This window comes from Petromyzon marinus, chromosome 31 (assembly GCF_048934315.1).
Source record: "Petromyzon marinus isolate PM22_M1 ecotype Great Lakes invasive population chromosome 31, UKy_Petmar_22M1.pri1.0, whole genome shotgun sequence".
Lineage (NCBI taxonomy): Eukaryota > Metazoa > Chordata > Hyperoartia > Petromyzontiformes > Petromyzontidae > Petromyzon > Petromyzon marinus.
Window position 1 is genome coordinate 14,957,776 of NC_133697.1, and position 20,796 is coordinate 14,978,571.

The 20,796-nt window shown below is 51.5% G+C and overlaps 1 protein-coding gene across 2 annotated transcripts; it reads right to left on the reverse strand.

Annotated features, from left to right (window-relative positions):
• Positions 1-89: 89 nt before the first annotated feature.
• Positions 90-20,375, reverse strand: LOC116947901 (uncharacterized). 2 transcript variants are annotated; one of them, XM_032964186.2, is made up of 11 exons: positions 20,074-20,375; positions 11,798-12,067; positions 10,499-10,717; positions 10,013-10,117; positions 8,903-9,066; positions 7,781-7,936; positions 6,000-6,245; positions 5,683-5,854; positions 3,452-3,959; positions 2,997-3,153; positions 90-1,236 (listed from the first exon to the last, which is right to left on the reverse strand). In XM_032964186.2, exons 2-11 carry the CDS (start codon positions 12,043-12,045, stop codon positions 1,094-1,096), a joined length of 2,118 nt encoding a protein of 705 aa, XP_032820077.2. In that variant the 5' UTR covers positions 12,046-12,067; positions 20,074-20,375; the 3' UTR covers positions 90-1,093. The 2 variants fall into 2 exon arrangements, with proteins under 2 accessions (XP_032820077.2, XP_032820076.2); XM_032964185.2 differs by having other exon boundaries at positions 3,365-3,959.
• Positions 20,376-20,796: the final 421 nt, after the last annotated feature.

The following is a 20,796-nucleotide window of genomic DNA, read 5'->3' on the forward strand; positions in this document are numbered from 1 at the left end:
GCTTACAGAAGTACAATTCTGATTATTAACTTTCGTCCAGACGATAAGGAGTACTAAAGCACTCCCAAGACGACATCCAAACACATATATATGTCCATATTCATACGCAATGCACTTTATTCACACAGCTCGGCATAAACTACATCATATAGAGTACATAATATCAACATGATGCATTTACAGACCCATGTTCCTACAAATATAACAATGTATAAATAACACACATTACACATATCGTGCATTCCATTCACATATAAAATGTGAGCCTACATTATTGCATCAGCAATCTTACACATATCGCTGTACAGAGAGAACCAATGAGCACCGATAGAATGGCACCCAGCTCCACCTGCCTGCCTATCTGAGAGGTTGCACTTTGTCGCAGTCTATCAACTATCATTCCTTAGCAGCGACTCAAGCACCAGCGTATTGTGGAGTGTGGGGTTTGTGGGGTGAGGAGGAGGGAGTGGGGAATTACTCGAGACGAGTTTTCATTGTTCATAGATGTTTTTTTTCCTACGCACTGTACCTTCCTCACGGTAAACCGAGCCTGGACAAACTAATTTTTGTTTCTAAGTTTAGATAATCCAGCGGCCCTCAAACCAAGTTTATCTCTGTAAATATTACCGCCGGCCGATTACAAGATACTTGTACGGAGCTCATAATTATGGTTGCCACTTGGTCAGAGTTTGACCAGAGTTTGACCAAGACAGTGTGGGGAATTGGCACCTGTATTCACGTAGCAGGAATTGATTTGTACCGAGGTCTGGTTTCGTTGTGTTTCACTTTATTATAATTTACCGCACACTGACGACCGAGGCTTACTGAGACAGCCCTTGCCTTATTGGAAAAGGTGGCAACTCCAGTGACAGCTCCAAGTTTAGGGAGGTCATTGACCCTCTCTGCTCTAGGGTTTGGAAGTCATCAATGCTGAAAACGTGAATTTTATTCGTAAAATAATCCATATTAAAGCTCTGTCGACAGCATACTGATTTTAAAAGGATGTTGCTCACAACACAAACATGCGCACGACATTCGCAGTCATATGATCGCCATATATTATGTCGGATGCGCTGATGAGAATGCCTTTGGATCAGGCTCTGCTGTCCTCGACGTGGCCAAGGTAATTCTTCAGCAGAGGGGGCAGCGGGAGGCACTGAATGAAGCGCAGACGCTTCCGACCGAGGGTAGAGCGGATTTTCAGACGGCACAGGTGTATCAGTGAACGGGGGGTCTCTGAGTAAGACAAGTAGAAGGGAAAGGGGTTGACAAAGGTATCATTCGCTGTTTTGACATCAATGACCCTGCACAAAAAGTTTTGAAATGGTTGGTCTGGCTCATCTGGTAACCAAAAGCAATCCGTTTATTTATGTGGTGACCATCTTGGCCGCCATCTTGAATAATGTGCTTCAGGCCATTAGATTTGGCTTGGCAACGGCAACTTTCATCATCAGTGGGGTCGGATTACACGAAAAAACATCGAGTGCCAGCTTGTTACAAGACTTGCCTCGAGCATCATTCTGTACGCCCCTCTTCGACACCGCTGCCTACACCAGCGGCTCACAACATTTTCGACCCCTTTTCAACATCCAAACATTTTGTGGGCCACCAGGCATCCGCGGACTACAGGCTTGAGAACCGCTGACCTAGACAGCATAATATGGGAAAACTCCTCTCTACCCTATTACCCATGACTCCCATTAGCCACGGGAGCCATTGGGTCTGTGACAACATATTATCAGCGGCCATATATTTCTAATTATCCGCAGCTCATCCCATCGTTTATCACGGAACAGCTTCTCGTTATGTGCACTTTATTTGTGGTTAAGAGGAGTCGCACGAAATATTATTATAATTTTCCCGCGGGCTATGCACGATTTCTTCCCTGTGAATGAGTGAGGTAAATTCACAAATAGCGCTGCGGATAATCGGGTCGCTGATATATCAGTCCCCAACGTCGCCACGGATAAGTGGAGTCTTGTTTACTGTACATAAAATACAAAAATTAATATCTGGTACAAAAGATGTATTACCGAAGCTATCAACAGAAGTTGTGTACAGGATTAACTGCACGTGTTGTAAATGTTACGTTGGGCAAACCGAACGAATGATCAGCACGAGACTTAAAGGCCATCAGAGAAATATTAAATTCTCCCAAATACAACTGTCAGCAGTAGCAGAACACGTGTGCCAACTAGGACACTCAATTGATTTTGATGTTGAAATTCTGTGCAAAACTAGCTACTACTGGCCAAGACTAATTAGATTATTTATTGAAATTGAAAGAAGTAAAAATAACCGTTTGGATAGCTACTGCCTTAGTGCTGCGTGGAAGCGAATAATTAAAAAAAACATTATTTAAATGCATGCCTACAAAGAGCAGCTTACTTCAATAGGGATTACTGTTGGTACGGCTATTTTAATACACAATAGACAGGAAGGACAAGTTCAAAGGGCTCGCATAATGCATAATGTACGTTGCCTCAGTAATTCGCCCCCCCCCCCCCCCCCCCCACGTGGCACAAGAGTGCAGAAGGGTGGTCACCACATCTACGCCTCTACATAAGGAACGAAACAGTGAGACTTCTTTACCAAATCTGGCTGTCGCCTGATGAAGCTAGTTGTAATTACTGGCAGTACTCAGATTATAAATGTTGTGGCTTGGCTCTCCAACACACCGGTGTGCTGTACTAGTGACGAATTGGCACGTTCTGTTTACGTGACAACCCTTACTAGTTGGCTGTGTCAGGTGGTGGTGGGTTTTAATGACACATTTATATAATTTACATGATCTAACCCAAAAAGACTGTATTATGGAGTTCTTCCATACGATATTTGTATATTTTTACTTAAATGTTTTTTTTTACTTAAGTCGTCAAACGCTTTCAGCACCTGGCACAACAACAGAATGAATAAACCGACCAATCGTCGTCTTGTTTACTGTTGCAGTAGTAGTTGTTAGAGTGAGAGACCGATGGCGTCGCGGGGGATGGTACCTGCCAGCCGCTGGATCGTCACCACATCCTCGCAGTTCTCCCAGAGCAGCTGGAGGATGCAGGAGCAGAGGTGCACATTGGCCACGTGCTCCAGCAGCATGCACACAATGGACTCGCAGTGTGGCCTCATCGCTTTGCTCGTCAACAGCTCACAGAACTGCAATGTTCACAGAACATAAAATTAGAACCCAGCAGCTTTTGATCATCCCGATATCAGTTTCCCAGTACGATGGTAATGCTATTTCACTGATATTACTTTTACCTATTGGTATCCGATGATTAATCATTATTATTTTTCGGTAGTGCATTTGGAAACAGTTCATTGCGACCTCTAAATGAAATAAACTGGACTGATTGCACATCCGTACCTGCATGGTTCTATTGGGCAGCGGGGTTATCGTATGCTCGTGTGTTTCCCAGAGCCCCTCCTCTTCGGCCGGCTCCCGAGCCTTTACCTGGACGTGGTGCGACTCCACGCCAAAGGCACAATCGAAACATGAGCGCGCGTCGCACCCCTCGCGCAGGAGCAAGCCGAGCATCCGCACGTCGCTGGCGCAATACACGAGCACCGACGGGAACGCGGTGGGCCGGCCGACCGTCACGACGGGCCTCTCCGTGTCGGCGCCGTGCTCCAGGAGGGCCTCCACGAGGGGCAGGGAATTCATCCGCACGGCCACCAGCAACGGCTGGAGAACGTCAAGGTTCGGGTCGGCGCCGGCTCGCAGCAGGCGGTGAGCGGCGTTCAGATTGTCATTGGAAACGGCGAAGAAGAGGGCCGTGGTGCGGTGGTCTTCGAAGTATTTGGAGCGACTGTGAGACAGGAGTGCATTGGGGTCAAACCCGAGGTCGAGCAGCGTGCCCAAGACTTCGTCGTGGTTGTGTTTGGCGGCCAGGTGAAGTGGGCTAATGCCACTCCGAGCCACGGCGATCCGGCTCGTCGACTCGACCAGCAGCGACGTTAGCCTGCACGGGAGAGAGCATGGACCGCAGTTGGTGGCGGCCGTTGCAGTGGTGGAAGTAATTGTGTAAGGACAATTAAGGAGTGCTGGGGTTAATGGTGGTGGCAGTGGTGAAAGTTGATGGGGTTGTTGGTGGTTGTAAGATAGGACGGTTTATGGTGGATGGTTTAATTGCGAAAGTCGAATGTTGGTGGTAGTGTCGTTGGTGGTTTCAAGTGGATTTTGTTTAACCGGATGAGAAATAGAGAGACAAGGATGAGTCCCATTTGCAAGAGTGGCCTGGAGCAGCAACAACAGGAACATCAGCAGCAGGAGCAGCAACAGCAGCAGCAGGAGCACGAACAGCAGCAGCAGGAGCAGCAGTAGCAGGAACAGCAGGAGCATCAGCAGCCAGTGACGTGCGGTGAGGTCAATGGCTGGGGAGGCACTGGCTAGTATCATTACAGACGGAGGGGGGCGTGTCCTCACTGAGGGGGGCGTGTCAGACACGCCCCCCTCAGTGAGGCAGATATGATAGCTGCCTCCCCTAGTGCTTTTTCATTGCAGTTTTATGACGAGACCAGCGAGCCTAAATATATTTAAACACATACGTGAAATAAGTTACTTGGAGTATGGAAGGCGAGGACATGAAATGAAGAGGTCTACAAACATTACATTGGTGACGTACTCAGAGAGATAGTAACAGGCACGCGCTTATTGCCCGCGCTCCATCCATTGTCTGAGGGGTTGCGCAATCACAGGGGAGGCTGAGCTCGTCGCTGCCTCACCTCTCGTCTCTCCCTGCATTTGCAGCGGAGCTCAGCAAGTTTGTCGATGTTAACTATAAAAATGTTTGGAATCATACAGAAATTAAATTAATAACACAGACCAGTGGAAAAATCTTAATATATTATCTTTTACTTTTCGTAACAGCTATTTTCATCGAAGTATGACAGGTGAGGCTCTGCCACCCCTGCCTCCCCTGACCGCACGTGACTATCAGCAGCAGGAGCAGCAACAGGAGCAGCAGGAGCAACAGGAGCAGCAGTAGCAGCAGGAGCAGCAGCAACAGGAGCAGCAGCAGTAGCAGGAGCAACAGGAGCAGCAGTAGCAGCAGCAGTAGCAGGAGCAGCAGCAACAGCAGCAGTAGCAGCAGGAGCAGCAGCAACAGGAGCAGCAGCAGGAGCAACAGGAGCAGCAGTAGCAACAGGAGCAGTAGCAGGAGCAACAGGAGCAGCAGCAGTAGCAGTAGCAACAGGAACAGCAGTAGCAACAGAAGCAGCAGCAACAAGAGCAGCAGCAGCAACAGGAGCAGCAGCAGTAGCAGGAGCAACAGGAGCAGCAGCAGCAATAGCAGTAGCAGCAGGAGCAGTAGCAGTAGCAGCAGGAGCAGCAGCAGCAACAGGAGCAGCAGCAGCAACAGGAGCAGCAGCAATAGCAACAGGAGCAACAGGAGCAGCAGTAGCAGCAACAGGAGCAGCAGCAGCAGCAACAGGAGGAGCAGTAGCAACAACAGCAGGAGCAACAGGAGCAGCAGCAACAGGAGCAGCAGCAGCAGGAGCAGCAACAGCAGCAGCAGCAACAGGAGCAGCAGTAGCAACAGCAGCAGGAGCAACAGGAGCAGCAGCAACAGGAGCAGCAGCAGCAGCAGCAACAGGAGCAGCAGTAGCAGCAACAGGAGCAGCAGTAGCAGCAAGAGGAGCAGCAGGAGCAGCAGCAGCGGTGCCAACGCGGAGGGCGGCGCTCACCGCAGGCTGCCCTGCTGGGCGGCCGCGTGCAGGGGCAGCAGTTCGCCGTCGTTGGGCCGGTTCACGTCGGCCCCGGCCGCCACGAGGAAGGCGGCCACCTCCTCGTGGCCGTTCCTGCACGCCTCGAAGAGCGGGGTGCTCCCGTCCTGCGTGGCCGTCTCCACGTCGGCGCCTGCGAATCGCAAGTCGCGATGCTTATTCAGACCGCTGGAGGAATCCGACGAGCTGCGGCGCTCTTTTCTTCACGGACGTGCGGCAGTAACGTGCACGTGCGGATAAGGCGAAGGCCGCGCCGAGCCGCTCGGAAGAGCACTGACCCATCCTGACGAGGTAGACGACGACGCTCAGCACGCCGCACTGGGCGGCCACGAAGAGCGGCGTGGCGCCGTACTTGTCGCGGACGTCCACGCGGGCGCCCGCCGTCACCAGCAGCTGCACGATGGGCAGGCTGTGGCGGGTGATGGCCTCGTAGATGGGCGTGTGGCTGTGCAGGTCGCGCGTGTTCACGTTGGCGCCGTGTCGCACCAGCAGCTCGGCCACCTCCAGCAGCTTGTACTCGCACGCTGCCCGCCAGCGACGGTGGGGGGGGGGGGTAGAGAAACCGTTCTTCCACACACGATAGCTGCGGTGTATGCATGTATGTTGAACTTCTTTCGCACCGTACGTAGCCAACCGCGCTCATCGGAGGTGCGGGGTCCCCACATTAAACATCCTCTGGGGCGTGTTCGCTCCTTGGGCCACCACTCCGTTATGAGCCTTGTCCACCGCCATCACCCCTATCCAGCGACGTGTCCTGCCTCAGCAACCTTCCGCTCAATCGCAGTCGGAATGATGTCCCTAACCTGCGTGCCTTCTCCCATCCGTGCGTTCCTCTTTCTGTAGGTCAGTGTGGATTCAAGTACGCAGCTCCCAAGGCCTCTTTTCAGTGCCAACATTATCATGTTTAACAGTAACAATCGCAATGCGATGTAGAACGCATGCAATATTTCAGGGGCATAAACGGCCGTGACTCTGAGGTGTGGAACCAAACTCAGCGTCACTCGAAAGGGCGGCGAACGAGGTGGGGCCTTTAAAGTGCCTTTGAGTTTAGGTGCAAAGTGAACGCTGCTGCTGCTGCTGTGAATATGCAGCAGCAGCGACAGCAGTGGGGGTGACGACGATGATGATGATGACGACGACGATGAAGATGATGATAGCAGCGATGATGATGATGACAACGATGATGATGATGATGACAACGATGATGATGATGACAATGATGATGATGACAACGATGATGATGATGATGACAACGATGATGATGATGGTAGCAACGATGATGATGATGACAACGCTGATGATGGCAACGATGATGACAACGATGATGATGATGGCAACGATGATGATGACGACGACGATGATGATGATGACGACGATGATGATGATGATGATGACGACGATGATGACGACGATGATGATGACGATAATGATGATCTTCTTTGGTTCTTTCGGTAAAGTCACGTAGAATGAGAATAAAATAATACATTGATAAAATAAAATAACACAATAATATTCTCACGACGTTTCGGCCACAACACAAGCGGCCTTCATCAGGTGAAGGGACGAGACTGTCTGGAGGACAGCGCTGTCCTACCAGACAGTCTCGTCCCTTCACCTGATGAAGGCCGCTTGTGTTGTGGCCGAAACGTCGTGAGAATATTATTGTGTTATTTTATTTTATCAATTTATTATTTTATTCTCATTCTACGTGACTTTACCGAAAGAACCAAAGAAGATGAATCATTGCCGTCACGAAAGCTTTAAATCGACAATGATGATGATGACAATGATGATGACGACGATGATGACGACGACGACGATGACGACGACAATGATGATGATGACAATGATGATGATGACAATGATGATGATGATGACAATGATGATGATGATGACAATGATTATGATGACAACATCTCATAGCCACTGTGGCGCCCCACTCCTTGGTCCCTCATACTCAACGACACTTCTCATTCGATCTGATGCTGCTTCTTCCCTTTGCGTGATTACAGTCTCCTGAGTGAGGTCGCATGAAGGCACGCGGGAACACAGGCCTCACCCTTGTAGAGAGGCGTTTCCATCCAGGTCTTGTGGACATTGGGGTTGGCTCCGGCCTGCAGCAGGATGTCCACGCACTCCGTCTTGCCCTGGCAGGTGGCCAGGTGCAGGGGGGTGTCGTTGGTCTTCGTTCTCTCATCGAGGGCCTTTGGGAAAGCTGAGCGAGCGGCGACAATGGAAATCGCGAGCAGATCGAACGGACGTGTAAGCACAGTTTCATCCGCCAGCTATTGCTAACTTCCGATTTAAAGCTTTCAGCCGAAAGACTTAACAGCATGCGGTGTAAGTTTTCTTGCCCCACTTGCTGGTTGTCCCATTGTAGAGATATTTTCTCTTCCAGTTTAAATGTCAACACGCACAAGTGTTGGCGGACATGCCACGTCGTTTCACGTCAATTCAATACGCACCCTTCTCATTGGCACGCAATGTGTGATGTGGCATAATGGGTAGCCTAAATGACATTTTGCTGCTGTTATGATTATTATTGTGATTCTGCTTTTGATGATGACCATACTATAATGCGATACTGCTGCACAAATATTCATAACAGCTCGCTGCACTTGTAATGTGCAGTTGTGCCAGGGCACTGCCATATCTGACAGAGCGCACTATGTTTGCAATCTAGTCCACGATCTGGAAGAAAAAAACATGCATGCGAGTACCAGGGCTACTTGTCTTTCACGATTACATTTTTAACATTGATCACAAAATTATTACGAAGTCTCTTTACCCAATGAACCACCCTCATTTAGGTCACAGAGAAAACCATTCTTTTAATTTTGAGTCAGCAACTCCCCACCATCGGGGCACTCGTTGGCAGCATGTGTGCCGCCTGCTGCTGCTGCAGAGAGACGTTCGTGGTTCGAGTCGAGCGCCCGTGCTGGTTCGTCCCGCGGGTCACGGATTCGTCATGAATTGCGACATTACCCCCAAGCTGCCAGACGGCGCGCGTGTGTGAAACACAACACTTTCGTTCATGACGGCCCCCCTTGCTGTGAGAATGGCGCAAACATCTAATGCGATCATTAACGAGTCGAAGTGTCGTTAACCAAAACAGAAATGTCAAATTGGGGAAAGACGAAAGAGCGTAATTGGGCATTTTTTGCGTGTGCCCTGTGCGGACCTTGAGTAAGCATTCGCAGGCAGCGAGTCTTGCCCAGCATAGCTGCCTCGTGAATGGGCGGCAGAGTCTGTCCGGGAACGCGAAGCAGGTTCACCCCAGCCTCCCTCAAGAGCGTCAGCTCGAGCGCATTGTCATCCTTGATGGCCATGGACACGGGGCTCCACCTGGTGGTCACATGGCACACGCAGCGCAGGAGGTGATGCCTCGCACAGAGTCCCAGACCAGCGGGGAGCGGCAACGAAAATAACAAGAGACTCAACATTTCAAGAGCCCACAATGCACTGTGGCGGTGAACACGAAACGGTGGCGGCCCCGAACGGACAACGCCACGGAGCAGCTCCTTGCAGAGCCGCGCGCCACTCCTGAGCTGCAGGCTGCTGATGCCTGGTCCAGACAGTTATTTTGCCGTTCCCAGCTCTGCGATGCGTTGCGTTGTTCTCCACGCACCGTTCCGTGGCGAGCTACGAATGTAAGTTGCCTCTGGTGCTTGAGCTCGAATGTGTAGCGAGTTCGAATGTGTAGCTAGCGAGGGAAATCCAGGACACGGCGATGGCTACGTTGATTTAACGCGCGTCGCGAGGAGGGGTGAATAAAACGAGGCCACGTGTTCCACATTTTCGGATTAATCTGAACAAAAAAAATCCAAGATTCGGACCTCGATATGACATTTTTGGATGTCATTTTGGGAAATCGGATTCATCCGAAATGTGACATCACAGGACGTGACCATTGGACGTGACGTCACATCACTGCCGTGCATTTCTGGCCAAAAAATTTCCGTCGCGTGACGCAGTTCTGGCCGTGCTTGGCCGTCACTTTGAGCGACGTGAACATTAGAAACCGTTTACGTTCAAACAAATTACCGATGGAACATTTCGTAAAAATGTGCAATTCCATTATTAATATGACAACGCATTAAATGCGGTGCATAAACAATGAATGTTACGAACATTCAATACGTTAAAATCCAAAAATATGGAGCTTAGAAATACAATCCCATTTGGGCCAAAAAAATCTCCGATCTCTGAGAATATGACATTCAAAAATGTATCTCCGTCGTAGACGCATAAGTTGTCCAAACGGAGTCCCACGGCGAGCTATACAACTCACTCCTGCTGAAGCTTCACTTGCTTGTGCAGGGAGAAGCCGAGTGAGGCGTCTTCGCGGGAGTCTTCTGGGGGAGGCTTGTGCGAGCATCCTTGAATCGCCTTGGAACTGAAACCACGTTCGGGACAAAGAGACCCCCCCCCCCCCACCGCAGCAGAGAACAGCAAACCACATTGTGACGGAGACGCAAAAAAAAAACAAATAAACTGAAACGGAATAGTGCACAGATGGGCGTGGAGCGATGCATGGTTAGATTTGAGAACGCAGATTCCTGGGCACCATTAAAACTTCACAAGAGGCCGACTCAGCAAGTGTCCCAGTTGAGCCTCCCAGAAATGTGTAACGTTACCCACAACTAATCCTGCCTGCGTCAAGTTTACCACTCGGCCTTGGCTTCATGGCCACAGAAAGCGCTTTGAGGAAACATTCTATTAAAGAAAGCACGCGCGTGATGAATAACAATACAATACGAGTGATAGAGCCAAATACCTCGTCCGAGGAGGCGCGGTTGCCTGCACTGCTTCGCCGTGGCCACCAGGGGGCGGTAGAACTCCGTGTGGCACGCACGCGTGGTTTGTTGGCACGCACGCGTGGTTCGTTTGGCGCGGGGTCGCGACCTCTCGCGGGATGGCGCGGTGGCTTCTGTTCTCATCATTGCGGAGCAGCAGCGCCTCCGGACGCCTGCTCACAGTTCTCTCCACCGCGGCGCTGTGGAGCACAAGTCGGGAGTTCACGGAGAACCGACGTCCTTTTGATCGAAGCTGAGAGTAACGATTCATTTCCCGTACAACTTTGCAATGGTTGTGCGCGCGCGACAGACATGCAAACACGATCTCGAGACGCTCCACGTTCAAGGCAGGGGGTCGGCAACCTGCGGCTCTTTCAGCGCTGCTTCGTGACATTATTCACGTTGCTTTTGTGGTTCCCGAAATCTTGAGTTGTTTGTTCAGAATTTGAAAATAAGAGTGGCTCATCTTGTTCTTTTGGTTTGCCCACCCCCGGTTTCAGCTGAACGCCTCTCAGTTTGACACGTGGTAGGAGGCTTTCGCGACCAATATCATCCATAATAGAGTTTATTTGGGTTAGATCGCGTAAATATAAATGTGTCGTTAAAGCCCGCCACCACCCGACACAGCCAACTAGTAAGGGTTGTCACGTAAACAGAACGTGGCCAATTCGTCACTAGTACAGCACTAACCGGTGTGTTGGAGAGCCAAGCCACAACGTTTACAATTGTAAATGTTGGCATGCGACTGGAGTCACCGCTGCCCGAGTGTTACAACCACCTCCTCGTACCACATTGCCCTCCGTGCCACCATGGCAGGCTAAGTCGTTACCTCTCCCATTCATCCGTTCTCTTTTTTGTTTGTTGAGTCGGGTGTCTGTAAATGCACCGCCGGCATCTGAACGACGACGCAGGCTGCGCGAAGAACAAAAATACCGCCGGTCGCGACAGGAACAGCCGGTCGCGACAGGAACAGCCGGTCGCGACAGGAACCGCCGGTCGCGACAGGAACAGCCGGTCGCGACAGGAACAGCCGGTCGCGACAGGAACAGCCGGTCGCGACAGGAACAGCCGGTCGCGACAGAAACAGCCGGTCGCGACAGGAACAGCCGGTCGCGACAGGAACAGCCGGTCGCGACAGGAACAGCCGGTCGCGACAGGAACAGCCGGTCGCGACAGGAACAGCCGGTCGCGACAGGAACAGCCGGTCGCGACAGGAACAGCCGGTCGCGACAGGAACAGCCGGTCGCGACAGGAACAGCCGGTCGCGACAGGATCCCCACCTGCCCCGCAGAGGCGTCGGTGCCTCCGTCGCGTCTCTGTGCGCGCGTGAGGAGGGCGCGCGCGGGGCGGGGTCGCGCGGGGCGGGGTCGCGCGGGGCGGGGTCGCGCGCCCTCTGCCACACGAAGGGGCCACGGGTCGCGCGGTTGGCGTTGCGCAGGGCGGGGTCCGCGCTGAGCCCGCAGGAGGCGGAGGAGCTCGCGGGGTCGGCAGCGCGCCGCCGGCGGCCCTCGGAGCGCGTGCCCGCCATGGTGCTCCCGCTCGGGGTGTTCCTGTCGCCGGGGCGGGGGGGGGCACGGAATGTCGACGCTAAGCCACGGAGCGTCGCTTTTGTTTGAGTTCGAGGCGGAACCTTGAACGGGATTCTCGCGACGACGGAATCCCATGCGAAACCCACTTTTGTTGACAGTTTGAATTATGTCATTTTTTGTTGCAGTTTTTGTTTCATTACGTTTGTTCATCATCATCATCATCCTGCTGAGACCCCATGTCACGTACATATTAATATATTTCATAATAACATTACGAAAATAATAATTAAATCGTTGCCCAAAGGAATCCACGACCGGAAATAGGCCTCCCCATGGAATGCCGGCCGTGAGGGTTGTGTGGCCATACTTCACCCAGCCGGTCAGTGTGGCTTGGTGAATCGGGGCACCAGAGCGGGTCCAGATACCACTCGCCACTTTTGATGTTAACCGTGGCCGAGATCGAACTGGGGTTGGCTGGCTTCGTAGTTGCAGTACGATCACTGCTCCTCCACCACCCACACTTTTGTCTTAGAACACAATAAACCCTGCTGACACGAGCCCCCATAATCACAACTCACACCATGATTGCCTCTCGGATTACTTGCGTAGTAGATGTAGAAGTTTATTTTTTAAATAGAAGGCACTCGGCTCACAAGCACCGGGCGAAGTACTGTAGTGCCCTGTTTGAAATCTAGATGCAAATTGAATCTCTTTTTGGCATCATTCCCACCAGACAACATGGAGCTTACAGCCATCACCGACTGCAAAAGTAATGACCTGCTAGCTTTGCATGTCCCGGAATACCAGCTGACTTAGACATTTGGAACAAATCTGTTGCCAGGGTGTCTGACAGTCACCACAATCTGGTGCAGGTGTAGGGGTGAAGCAGATTATTTTTAGTGAGACGTGGACACGTGCTGGAGAGCGTGGCGGGATCAGAATACCCTGACCTGTGCTCCACACTCTCGAGAAAGATGCAAGCTCTGCATGTTCCTTGAGCAGAGACGAAAGTGTCCAGGATGCTGTTATTGGTCTTCACTCGCGCAGAGTTATGCAATAACAGGTTCCTGACGTTCATCACCATGCCATACGCTGTTTGTATTGGTGTGTGTCTCGCTCGGTGTGTCTTTGTGTGTGCCTCTCTCTGCATGTGTGTCTGCCTATGCTGTTCCCGTGTCTGTGTTTTATCATTCATTCTTACCCGATAATGGTTGCTTGTTGCAACCGAAACGTCGTATTCTATTCTTATTTTATTTTCTACGTGACTTTACCGAAAGAACCAAGGAGTAATTCCTGCAGTCACGAAAGCTTCGAATCGAGTTCCATGCCACACGCAGTGCGGAGAGTTCGTCAGGACGCGTCGTCTAGGTGCTGTGGTCACTGCCAAGGAGTGCCAGGGTTGAGAGTGATCATGTTCGTTGGAGAGGTTTCTTTTTAAGGGTGGTACATTAATAAAGCACCCTGCTATTGTGTAATGGTTAGCATATAGAGGTCGCCGGTTTGATTAGACCTCCAGGTCCGGCACTGGGCACAAAAGGCGGGTTTCTTAAATCGAGGCCCTCTGTCCACGCAGCAGTGCATCTACGAGTGAGCCAGTTTGACTTGTCAGCAGGTCCGGTCCGGTGTGGTGTGGTGTGGTGCGGTGTGGTGCGGTGTGGTGTGGTGTGGTGCGGTGTGGTGTGGTGCGGTGTGGTGTGGTCCGGTGTGGTGTGGTGCGGTGTGGTGTGGTGCAGTGCGGTGTGGTGGGGTGTGGTGTGGTGCGGTGTGGTGTGGTCCGGTGTGGTGTGGTGCGGTGTGGTGTGGTGCAGTGTGGTGGGGTGTGGTGCAGTGCGGTGTGGTGGGGTGTGGTGTGGTGCGGTGTGGTGCGGTGCGGTGTGGTGTGGTGGGGTGTGGTGCGGTGTGGTGTGGTGCGGTGCGGTGTGGTGGGGTGTGGTGCGGTGCGGTGTGGTGTGGTGCGATGTGGTGTGGTGCGGTGTGGTCTGGGTACTCCTACGTGGCACGAGAAGTCTGGACAGCGTAGACGAGTCGGCCGGACACCCTCTAAGCGGCTCTCTATAGCTCCCCATAGTGGAGGCTTCTCTGCTTGCAGTGACATGAGCAACGTCGTTGCAGGGCTGCACCTTAACCCTTCGTATTAATAAAGGGGTGGATGGGTGGCGCAGTGGTTAGCGCCCAGCGATGTGAACCAGGCTACCCGAGTTCGATTCCTAGCTACAGAGAACACTCGGGGCATGTTGTTGAACTTCGTTCGCACCGTACGTAGCTAACCGTGCTAATCGGAGGTGCGGGGGAAAGACAACAAACTAAACACAAAAAGCAGTTCGAAAGAAATTAATTTTCAATGCAAATTTAAAAGTGCATAGCTCCAGTGGCTTTCTATAATATCGGAAGGAAGAGCGTTTCAGACGGCCGCAGAAGCGCATCTGAAAGCGCGCGATGCGGTGATGGATGGTGAGCCCAAAAGGCGTTACTGCTGCTGCTGCGAAGATGACCAGAGCGGTGGCGAGTGATTTCTAAACCGGTCCCACCCAGCCAATTCACCAACGCGTGGGGACATTTGGACAATCGACTCCCACAGCCGACACGGTGTGGCCAGGCCTTCCGCCCTCAGTAGACTGACAAGGGGCTGTGGGGGCGAGAAAAAACATGCATGAGTAGAAGTTAAATCTTTCTAATTTCAGTGTAACACGTAGGCCTTCGCGATCAATATCATCCATAATATCGTTTTTTTGGGGTTAGATCGCGTAAATATTAATGTCGTGAAACCCTGCTACCACCCGACCCAGCCAATTAGTAAGGTTTGTCACGTAAACAGAACATGCCAATTCTATACTAGTGCAGTGTACTAATTCAGCGACACTAGTAGGAGGCACCTTCTCTCATTTATTCCGGCCTTCACAGCCATAGGGGATAACTACACATCGGGCCCGGACAGCCAACATGCTGCCAGACCCACAGCTCGAAGAGGCGAAGACCCTGGCGTGGCCAGGCTCCGCCCTCGGCCACGCACCCTTCTTGATCCCCCAGAAGGCTCCGGGCCTCGGCCACGTGTCCCACTGGTTACAGCGAGCTGCTCCCCATCATCCCGTTCTGCCAGTCCCCAGCGCTCCGCTCTCCAGTGACTCATTTTATGCCACTACACTAGTACAGCACACCGGTGTGTTGGAGAGCAAATCCACAACATTTACAATATGAATACCACGTTTCGCCAGTAAGTACTCAGATTGTAAATGTTGTGGATTTGGAAATCTGGCTGATGAAGCTCGTTGTAATTACTGGCGAAACGTCGTACCCAGATTGTAAATGTTGTAGATTTTCTCTCCAACCCACCGGTGTGATGTACTAGTAACGAATCGGCATGTTCTGGTTACGCGACAAACCTGCTGTTGGCGGGTTTATCGACACATTTATACTTACGCGATCTAACCTTTCTCATTTGTGTCTTTCAATCGATTTCCGGAGGTCACTGGGAGGTCACGTGCGTGGGCCACGTCACCAATCAAAGGGTATCCGTGCTAGCGGGGCGGCGTTCGGTGATGAGCATCTTGACGTCGGTGTCTAGTTTGCCGAGCGGTGTTCGACACATTTGTGGTCGTTTGGACGTCGGTGACTTTCTAAAGCGGTTCCGTTTGCGGCGAGGAAGTTTTCCCGTGATTTCAGGTGGCTTAGAGTCATGGTGTGTCATAGTGAGTCATGGTGTGTTGTCATGGTGTGTCGTCATAGTGAGTCATGGTGTGTCGTCATGGTGTGTTGTCATGGTGTGTTGTCATGGTGTGTTGTCATGGTGTGTTGTCATGGTGTGCTGTCATGGTGTGCTGTCATGGTGTGTTGTCATGGTGTGTTGTCATGGTGTGTTGTCATGGTGTGCTGTCATGGTGTGCTGTCATGGTGTGTTGTCATGGTGTGTTGTCATGGTGTGTTGTCATGGTGTGTTGTCATGGTGTGTTGTCATGGTGTGCTGTCATGGTGTGCTGTCATGGTGTGTTGTCATGGTGTGTTGTCATGGTGTGTTGTCATGGTGTGTTGTCATGGTGTGTCGTCATGGTGTGTTGTCATGGTGTGCTGTCATGGTGTGTTGTCATGGTGTGGTGGAAGAAACACAAAAGAACTGTCAATCTCCCTCGGCCTGGGGCTCCATGCAAGATCTCACCTCGTGGAGTTGCAATGATCATGAGAACGGTGAGGCATCAGCCCAGAACTACACGGGAGGATCTTGTCAATGATCTCAAGGCAGCTGGGACCATAGTCACCAAGAAAACAATTGGTAACACACTACGCCGTGAAGGACTGCAATCCTGCAGCGCCCGCAAGGTCCCCCTGCTCAAGAAAGCACATACATGCCCGTCTGAAGTTTGCCAATGAACATCTGAATGATTCAGAGGACAACTGAGTGAAAGTGTTGTGGTCAGATGAGACCAAAATGGAGCTCTTTGGCATCAACTCAACTCGCCGTGTTTGGAGGAGGAGGAATGCTGCCTATGACCCCAAGAACACCATCTCCACCGTCAAACATGGAGGTGGAAACATTATGCTTTGGGGGTGTTTTTCTGCTAAGGGGACATCACAACTTCTCCGCATCAAATGGACGGGGCCATGTACCGTCAAATCTTGGGTGAGAACCTCCTTCCCTCAGCCAGGGCATTGAATATGGGTCGTGGATGGGTATTCCAGCATGACAATGACTCAAAACACACGGCCAAGGTAACAAAGCAGTGGCTCAAGAAGAAGCACATTAAGGTTCTGGAGTGGCCTAGTCAGTCTCCAGACCTTAATCCCATAGAAAATCTGTGGAGGGAGCTGAAGGTTCGAGTTGCCAAACTTCAGCCTCGAAACCTTAATGACTTGGAGAAGATCTGAAAAGAGGAGTGGGACAAAATCCCTCCTGAGATGTGTGCAAACCTGGTGGCCAACTACATGAAACGTCTGACCCCTGTGATTGGCAGCAAGGGTTTTGCCACCAAGTACTAAGTCATGTTTTGCAAAGGGGTCAAATACTTATTTCCCTCATTAAAATGCCAATCAACTTTTTACATTTTTGACGTGTTTTTCCGTATTTTTTGTTGTAATTCTGTCTCTCACTGTTCAAATAAACCTACCATTAACATTATAGACTGATCATTTCTTTGTCAGTGGGCAAACGTACAAAATCAGCAGGGGATCAAATATTTTTTTCCCTCGCTGTACATACAGGGGGACGGTGGACAGAGGTCTCCGATTTCATTGCTCTCACCAAATGCTATGCTGCTCTATAGGGCTTGGGTCAAGCAAATATTTACTGCTAAATTAAACCATCCATGCGGGGCATGCGAGTCCTATTTCCAGAGTAGGGTCCAACTGTTTGGTATTGTGTTAGAAATGAAATAGCACCACCCGATTGCTTTCCGGTTGCATTTTCCTTTACGACGGAGGCAGCAATGTGTGTCTGCCTTGCCAAGCTGGAGATTCCATTGCCGCAGGGATTGGATTTTTTCCAGAGCGATTCACACGCTCGCAAAGAGGACGACTTTAGTTTCATGGAACAATAACGTGCTTAAAAGTGGCCCCTGGCGATATTCTAATTGTCTTTGATGGTGCGCGTGATGTCCATGCAGCCGTGCATTTAGCTAACCCTTTGCTGAACAGTGCTATAAGGTACTTTTAATTCAATCAGCGATGCTGTAACATTGGTGTAAAATAGTCCGCACCCTGGACTTGCAATCCACAGGTCAATCGCCCGGCAGTTGAAACAATGGGGCAGCGTTCTTAAATCCCCTCCGCCTTTGTTCGACTCACAGTCGATCGGAAGTTTTCGTGTGGTGGGCTAAAATGTGGGTTACTTCCACATCTCGCCACGCATCTGGTCGGCGTGCAAGAGCAGACGGGGTCTTGCGCAGAGGAGCGCTCTCGAGCTCACTCTGGTGGAGATGCTTCTGCCAGCAATGGCCTCAGTGAGCAATTGCAGGTCCGCACACCTTCGCCGTTAACACTGAACCGGCCCGAACCCATAGTCTCCGCTTGAACGCACATTCACCTGGGAGAGATCGAGATGGTTATTTAGCTCGGCGCTCACAGCTGCCACGTCCTTCGGAGGTCACCGGTCCGGCCGTCCGCCCAGCGAGCCCAGCCCAGCGTCCCCATCCCTCGACGCCCCAATTTCGTGGCGCGTGACCCACAAAGACAAAGATCCCCCGTATAGCCTTAACCGACTGTTGGGGCAAGTGCTGTTAGCGAGCACCTATGAAGGCCGGCACGGCACACGAGGGGGTGGGTCGCCCGCACCACGCCCGGCCGCCTTTGTCTCCCCAGTGGCGATGTTTACTACACACCGCACCGTGTATTGATTTGAGGATGAGTCGACCGAGGGGAGACCCAGGACCGATTCAGATAGTCATCACTGGTGTTGGCCATGAGCGGGAATCGAACTGGGGTCGCCGGGTCCGTAGCGCGGCGCTCTGACAGCCACGCTACCGCTCCCCCCCACCACACTCCTCCCCACAGCCCCCCACGCACCCCCCCCACCCCCACCCACTTCTCCTCTGTGCCCCCCCCCACCTCACACCGCCCGCCCCCTCCCCTGTGCGCGCTGGACGGCGCATGGCCTCCAGCCAGCAAAACTTATTTTTATAATATGAAACTCTGGAACGCCTCTTACCCACAGCTCTGTTACGCACGATTCATATTACAACATCTGCAACCCTTGCTCGATTTGCATGATCTCGTATTATCTGCGCGTCAATTCTGACTGGATGCAGTATTATCCCCACTGAAACGGATAAGGAGATTGATTCAGCAAATTGATGGATCCTATTAGTGTGGCCAAAAGCAGCGGCAAGAGAAGTGTGGGCAGCACATCCATCCCGTTATCTGCTCCAAAGCACGGAATCAAGGAACAACAACCCCTGGCTTCAATTTGGCATTAAAATGCATCATCAAATGTACAGCATTCACTCATTGCACTTACACCAAAGACAAAGATCCCCCGTGTAGCCTTAACAAACTGTAGGGGCAAGTGCTGTTAGCGAGCACCTATAAAGGCCGGCACGGCACACGAGGGGGTGGGTGGCCAACACCACGCCCGGCCGCCTTTGTCTCCCTAGTGGCGCTGTTTACACATCGCACCGGGTACTCATTTGAGGCTGAGTCGACCTAGGAGAGGCCCAGGACCGGTTCAGATAATCGTCACCGGTGTTGACCGTGAACGGGAATCGAACTGGGGTCACCAGGTTCGTAGCGCAGCGGGGCGCTAACCACATGCACGCACACACGCACATGTGTGTGTGTGCGTGTGTGTGTGTGCGTGCGTGTGTGTGTGCGTGTGTGTGTGTGCGTGCGCGCGCCACAGTCATCCGGCTTCTCTGTGGTTGGCTACGTACTGGGGGGAGGGGGGGGGGCCTTACCTGGTAACGTAAAATAAAATCATATTCTTCTACGTGACTTTACCGAAAGAACCAAGAATATGAATCCCTGCATTCACGAAAGCTTTAAATCAAAATTTAAAATAAAATCGTTCGGTCGTCACAGTCGACACACAAAAAAGCGGTTCGAAAGAAATGAAACTTCGATTGCCAGTGAGATGCAGCGTCGGAGAATGTATCGTGGCACGCAAGCCCTGTAAGCTGCCTGGTATGCGGCAAGGGGCTTCCTGAATTGCCGCGTCTCAAGCCGCGTTCTGCGTTCTAACACGAACGCGGAGGCTGCGATTTTAAACCATCACACGTCTCCCGAGGGGCTGAATAATTTTTGTTTGTTTTACGTGAGAATATTTAAAAACCAAAAATTCACGAAGATTGATTAAAACCATCAGAAGCACATCTCTGTGAGTGACACTTTATATTTGCGTCACCCTTACCTTCTCAAACGGCCTGGACCACGCTCAGCACACACACACACATCATCATCATCACCTGCATTTTCAATGTTGCTAGGTAACACTTAAACAATATAGTCTCACGCACGCGCTTAATTAACACACAAACAAAACAAATACAATCTGCCTTGTAGGCAACACGATGAGCGTGTGTGTCCACAGTGCAATGCCCCAGATGTACCTGTATGATGGCAGCGCCTGCTGTCTGCTGCTGTAGTGCGATTTGGCAACGCACCGCGGTCCCGCTCAAGCCCTTACAGCTCACAGAGCGCTAATGAGGCATTCCCAGCGCCTTATTTATATTGGGCTAGTGTTTACCGTCATTTCAACATGTATGGGTTTCTTATTTATAGGCGATGTGGCACGTGGTGCGTGAGTGTGTATGTGTGGTGGGTGCGAGCTGTTGCCCCGGGAACTCGCTGCCCATTGATTCACCGATATCAAACGACACTGCCCTCGCACGGCTAAGCTGCAGCGCTGACACTCTCTGGGTGTCCGTGGTCTGCCAAGTTGGCCGATGTGAGAAGGGAGATATTCCAGGAGCCAGCGCGGATCTTGCGGGTCAAAAAACGCATTCCTACGGCAGCGGCGGTGCGTGTGGTGGTGGAGGGCATTGTGTGGAATCTCTGTTTGTGAATGCTGTGCTAGCAAGATGGCACTCTCTGTCAGCGGGTTCATGGTGCAGTCATAATGCTGCTCAAGGCAACAGGGCCCACAACGCCAAGCGGCCAGCAACCAGCAGCACCATTGAAGACGTTGGCATACTGGTATACACACAGGTATTTCAACGCTGTAGCCAATACAATGCGATGGCATGTACATAGTTCTGTATTTTCTTTTTTGCCAAACATAAGATTTAATGAGTAAGCATAGAGAGAGGCTATTTTATTTATTGCCTTACATT

Coding starts and splice junctions, on each gene's coding strand:
- LOC116947901 (XM_032964185.2), bottom strand. CDS start 12,045: ATGGCGGGCACGCGCTCCGAGGGCCGCCGGCGGCGCGCTGCCGACCCC. Junction 9,067..10,012: donor CAAGTGAAGCTTCAGCAGGA/GTGAGTTGTATA, acceptor TGTGACCACCAG/GTGGAGCCCCGTGTCCATGG. Junction 3,154..3,364: donor TGCCCAATAGAACCATGCAG/GTACGGATGTGC, acceptor TGAACATTGCAG/TTCTGTGAGCTGTTGACGAG.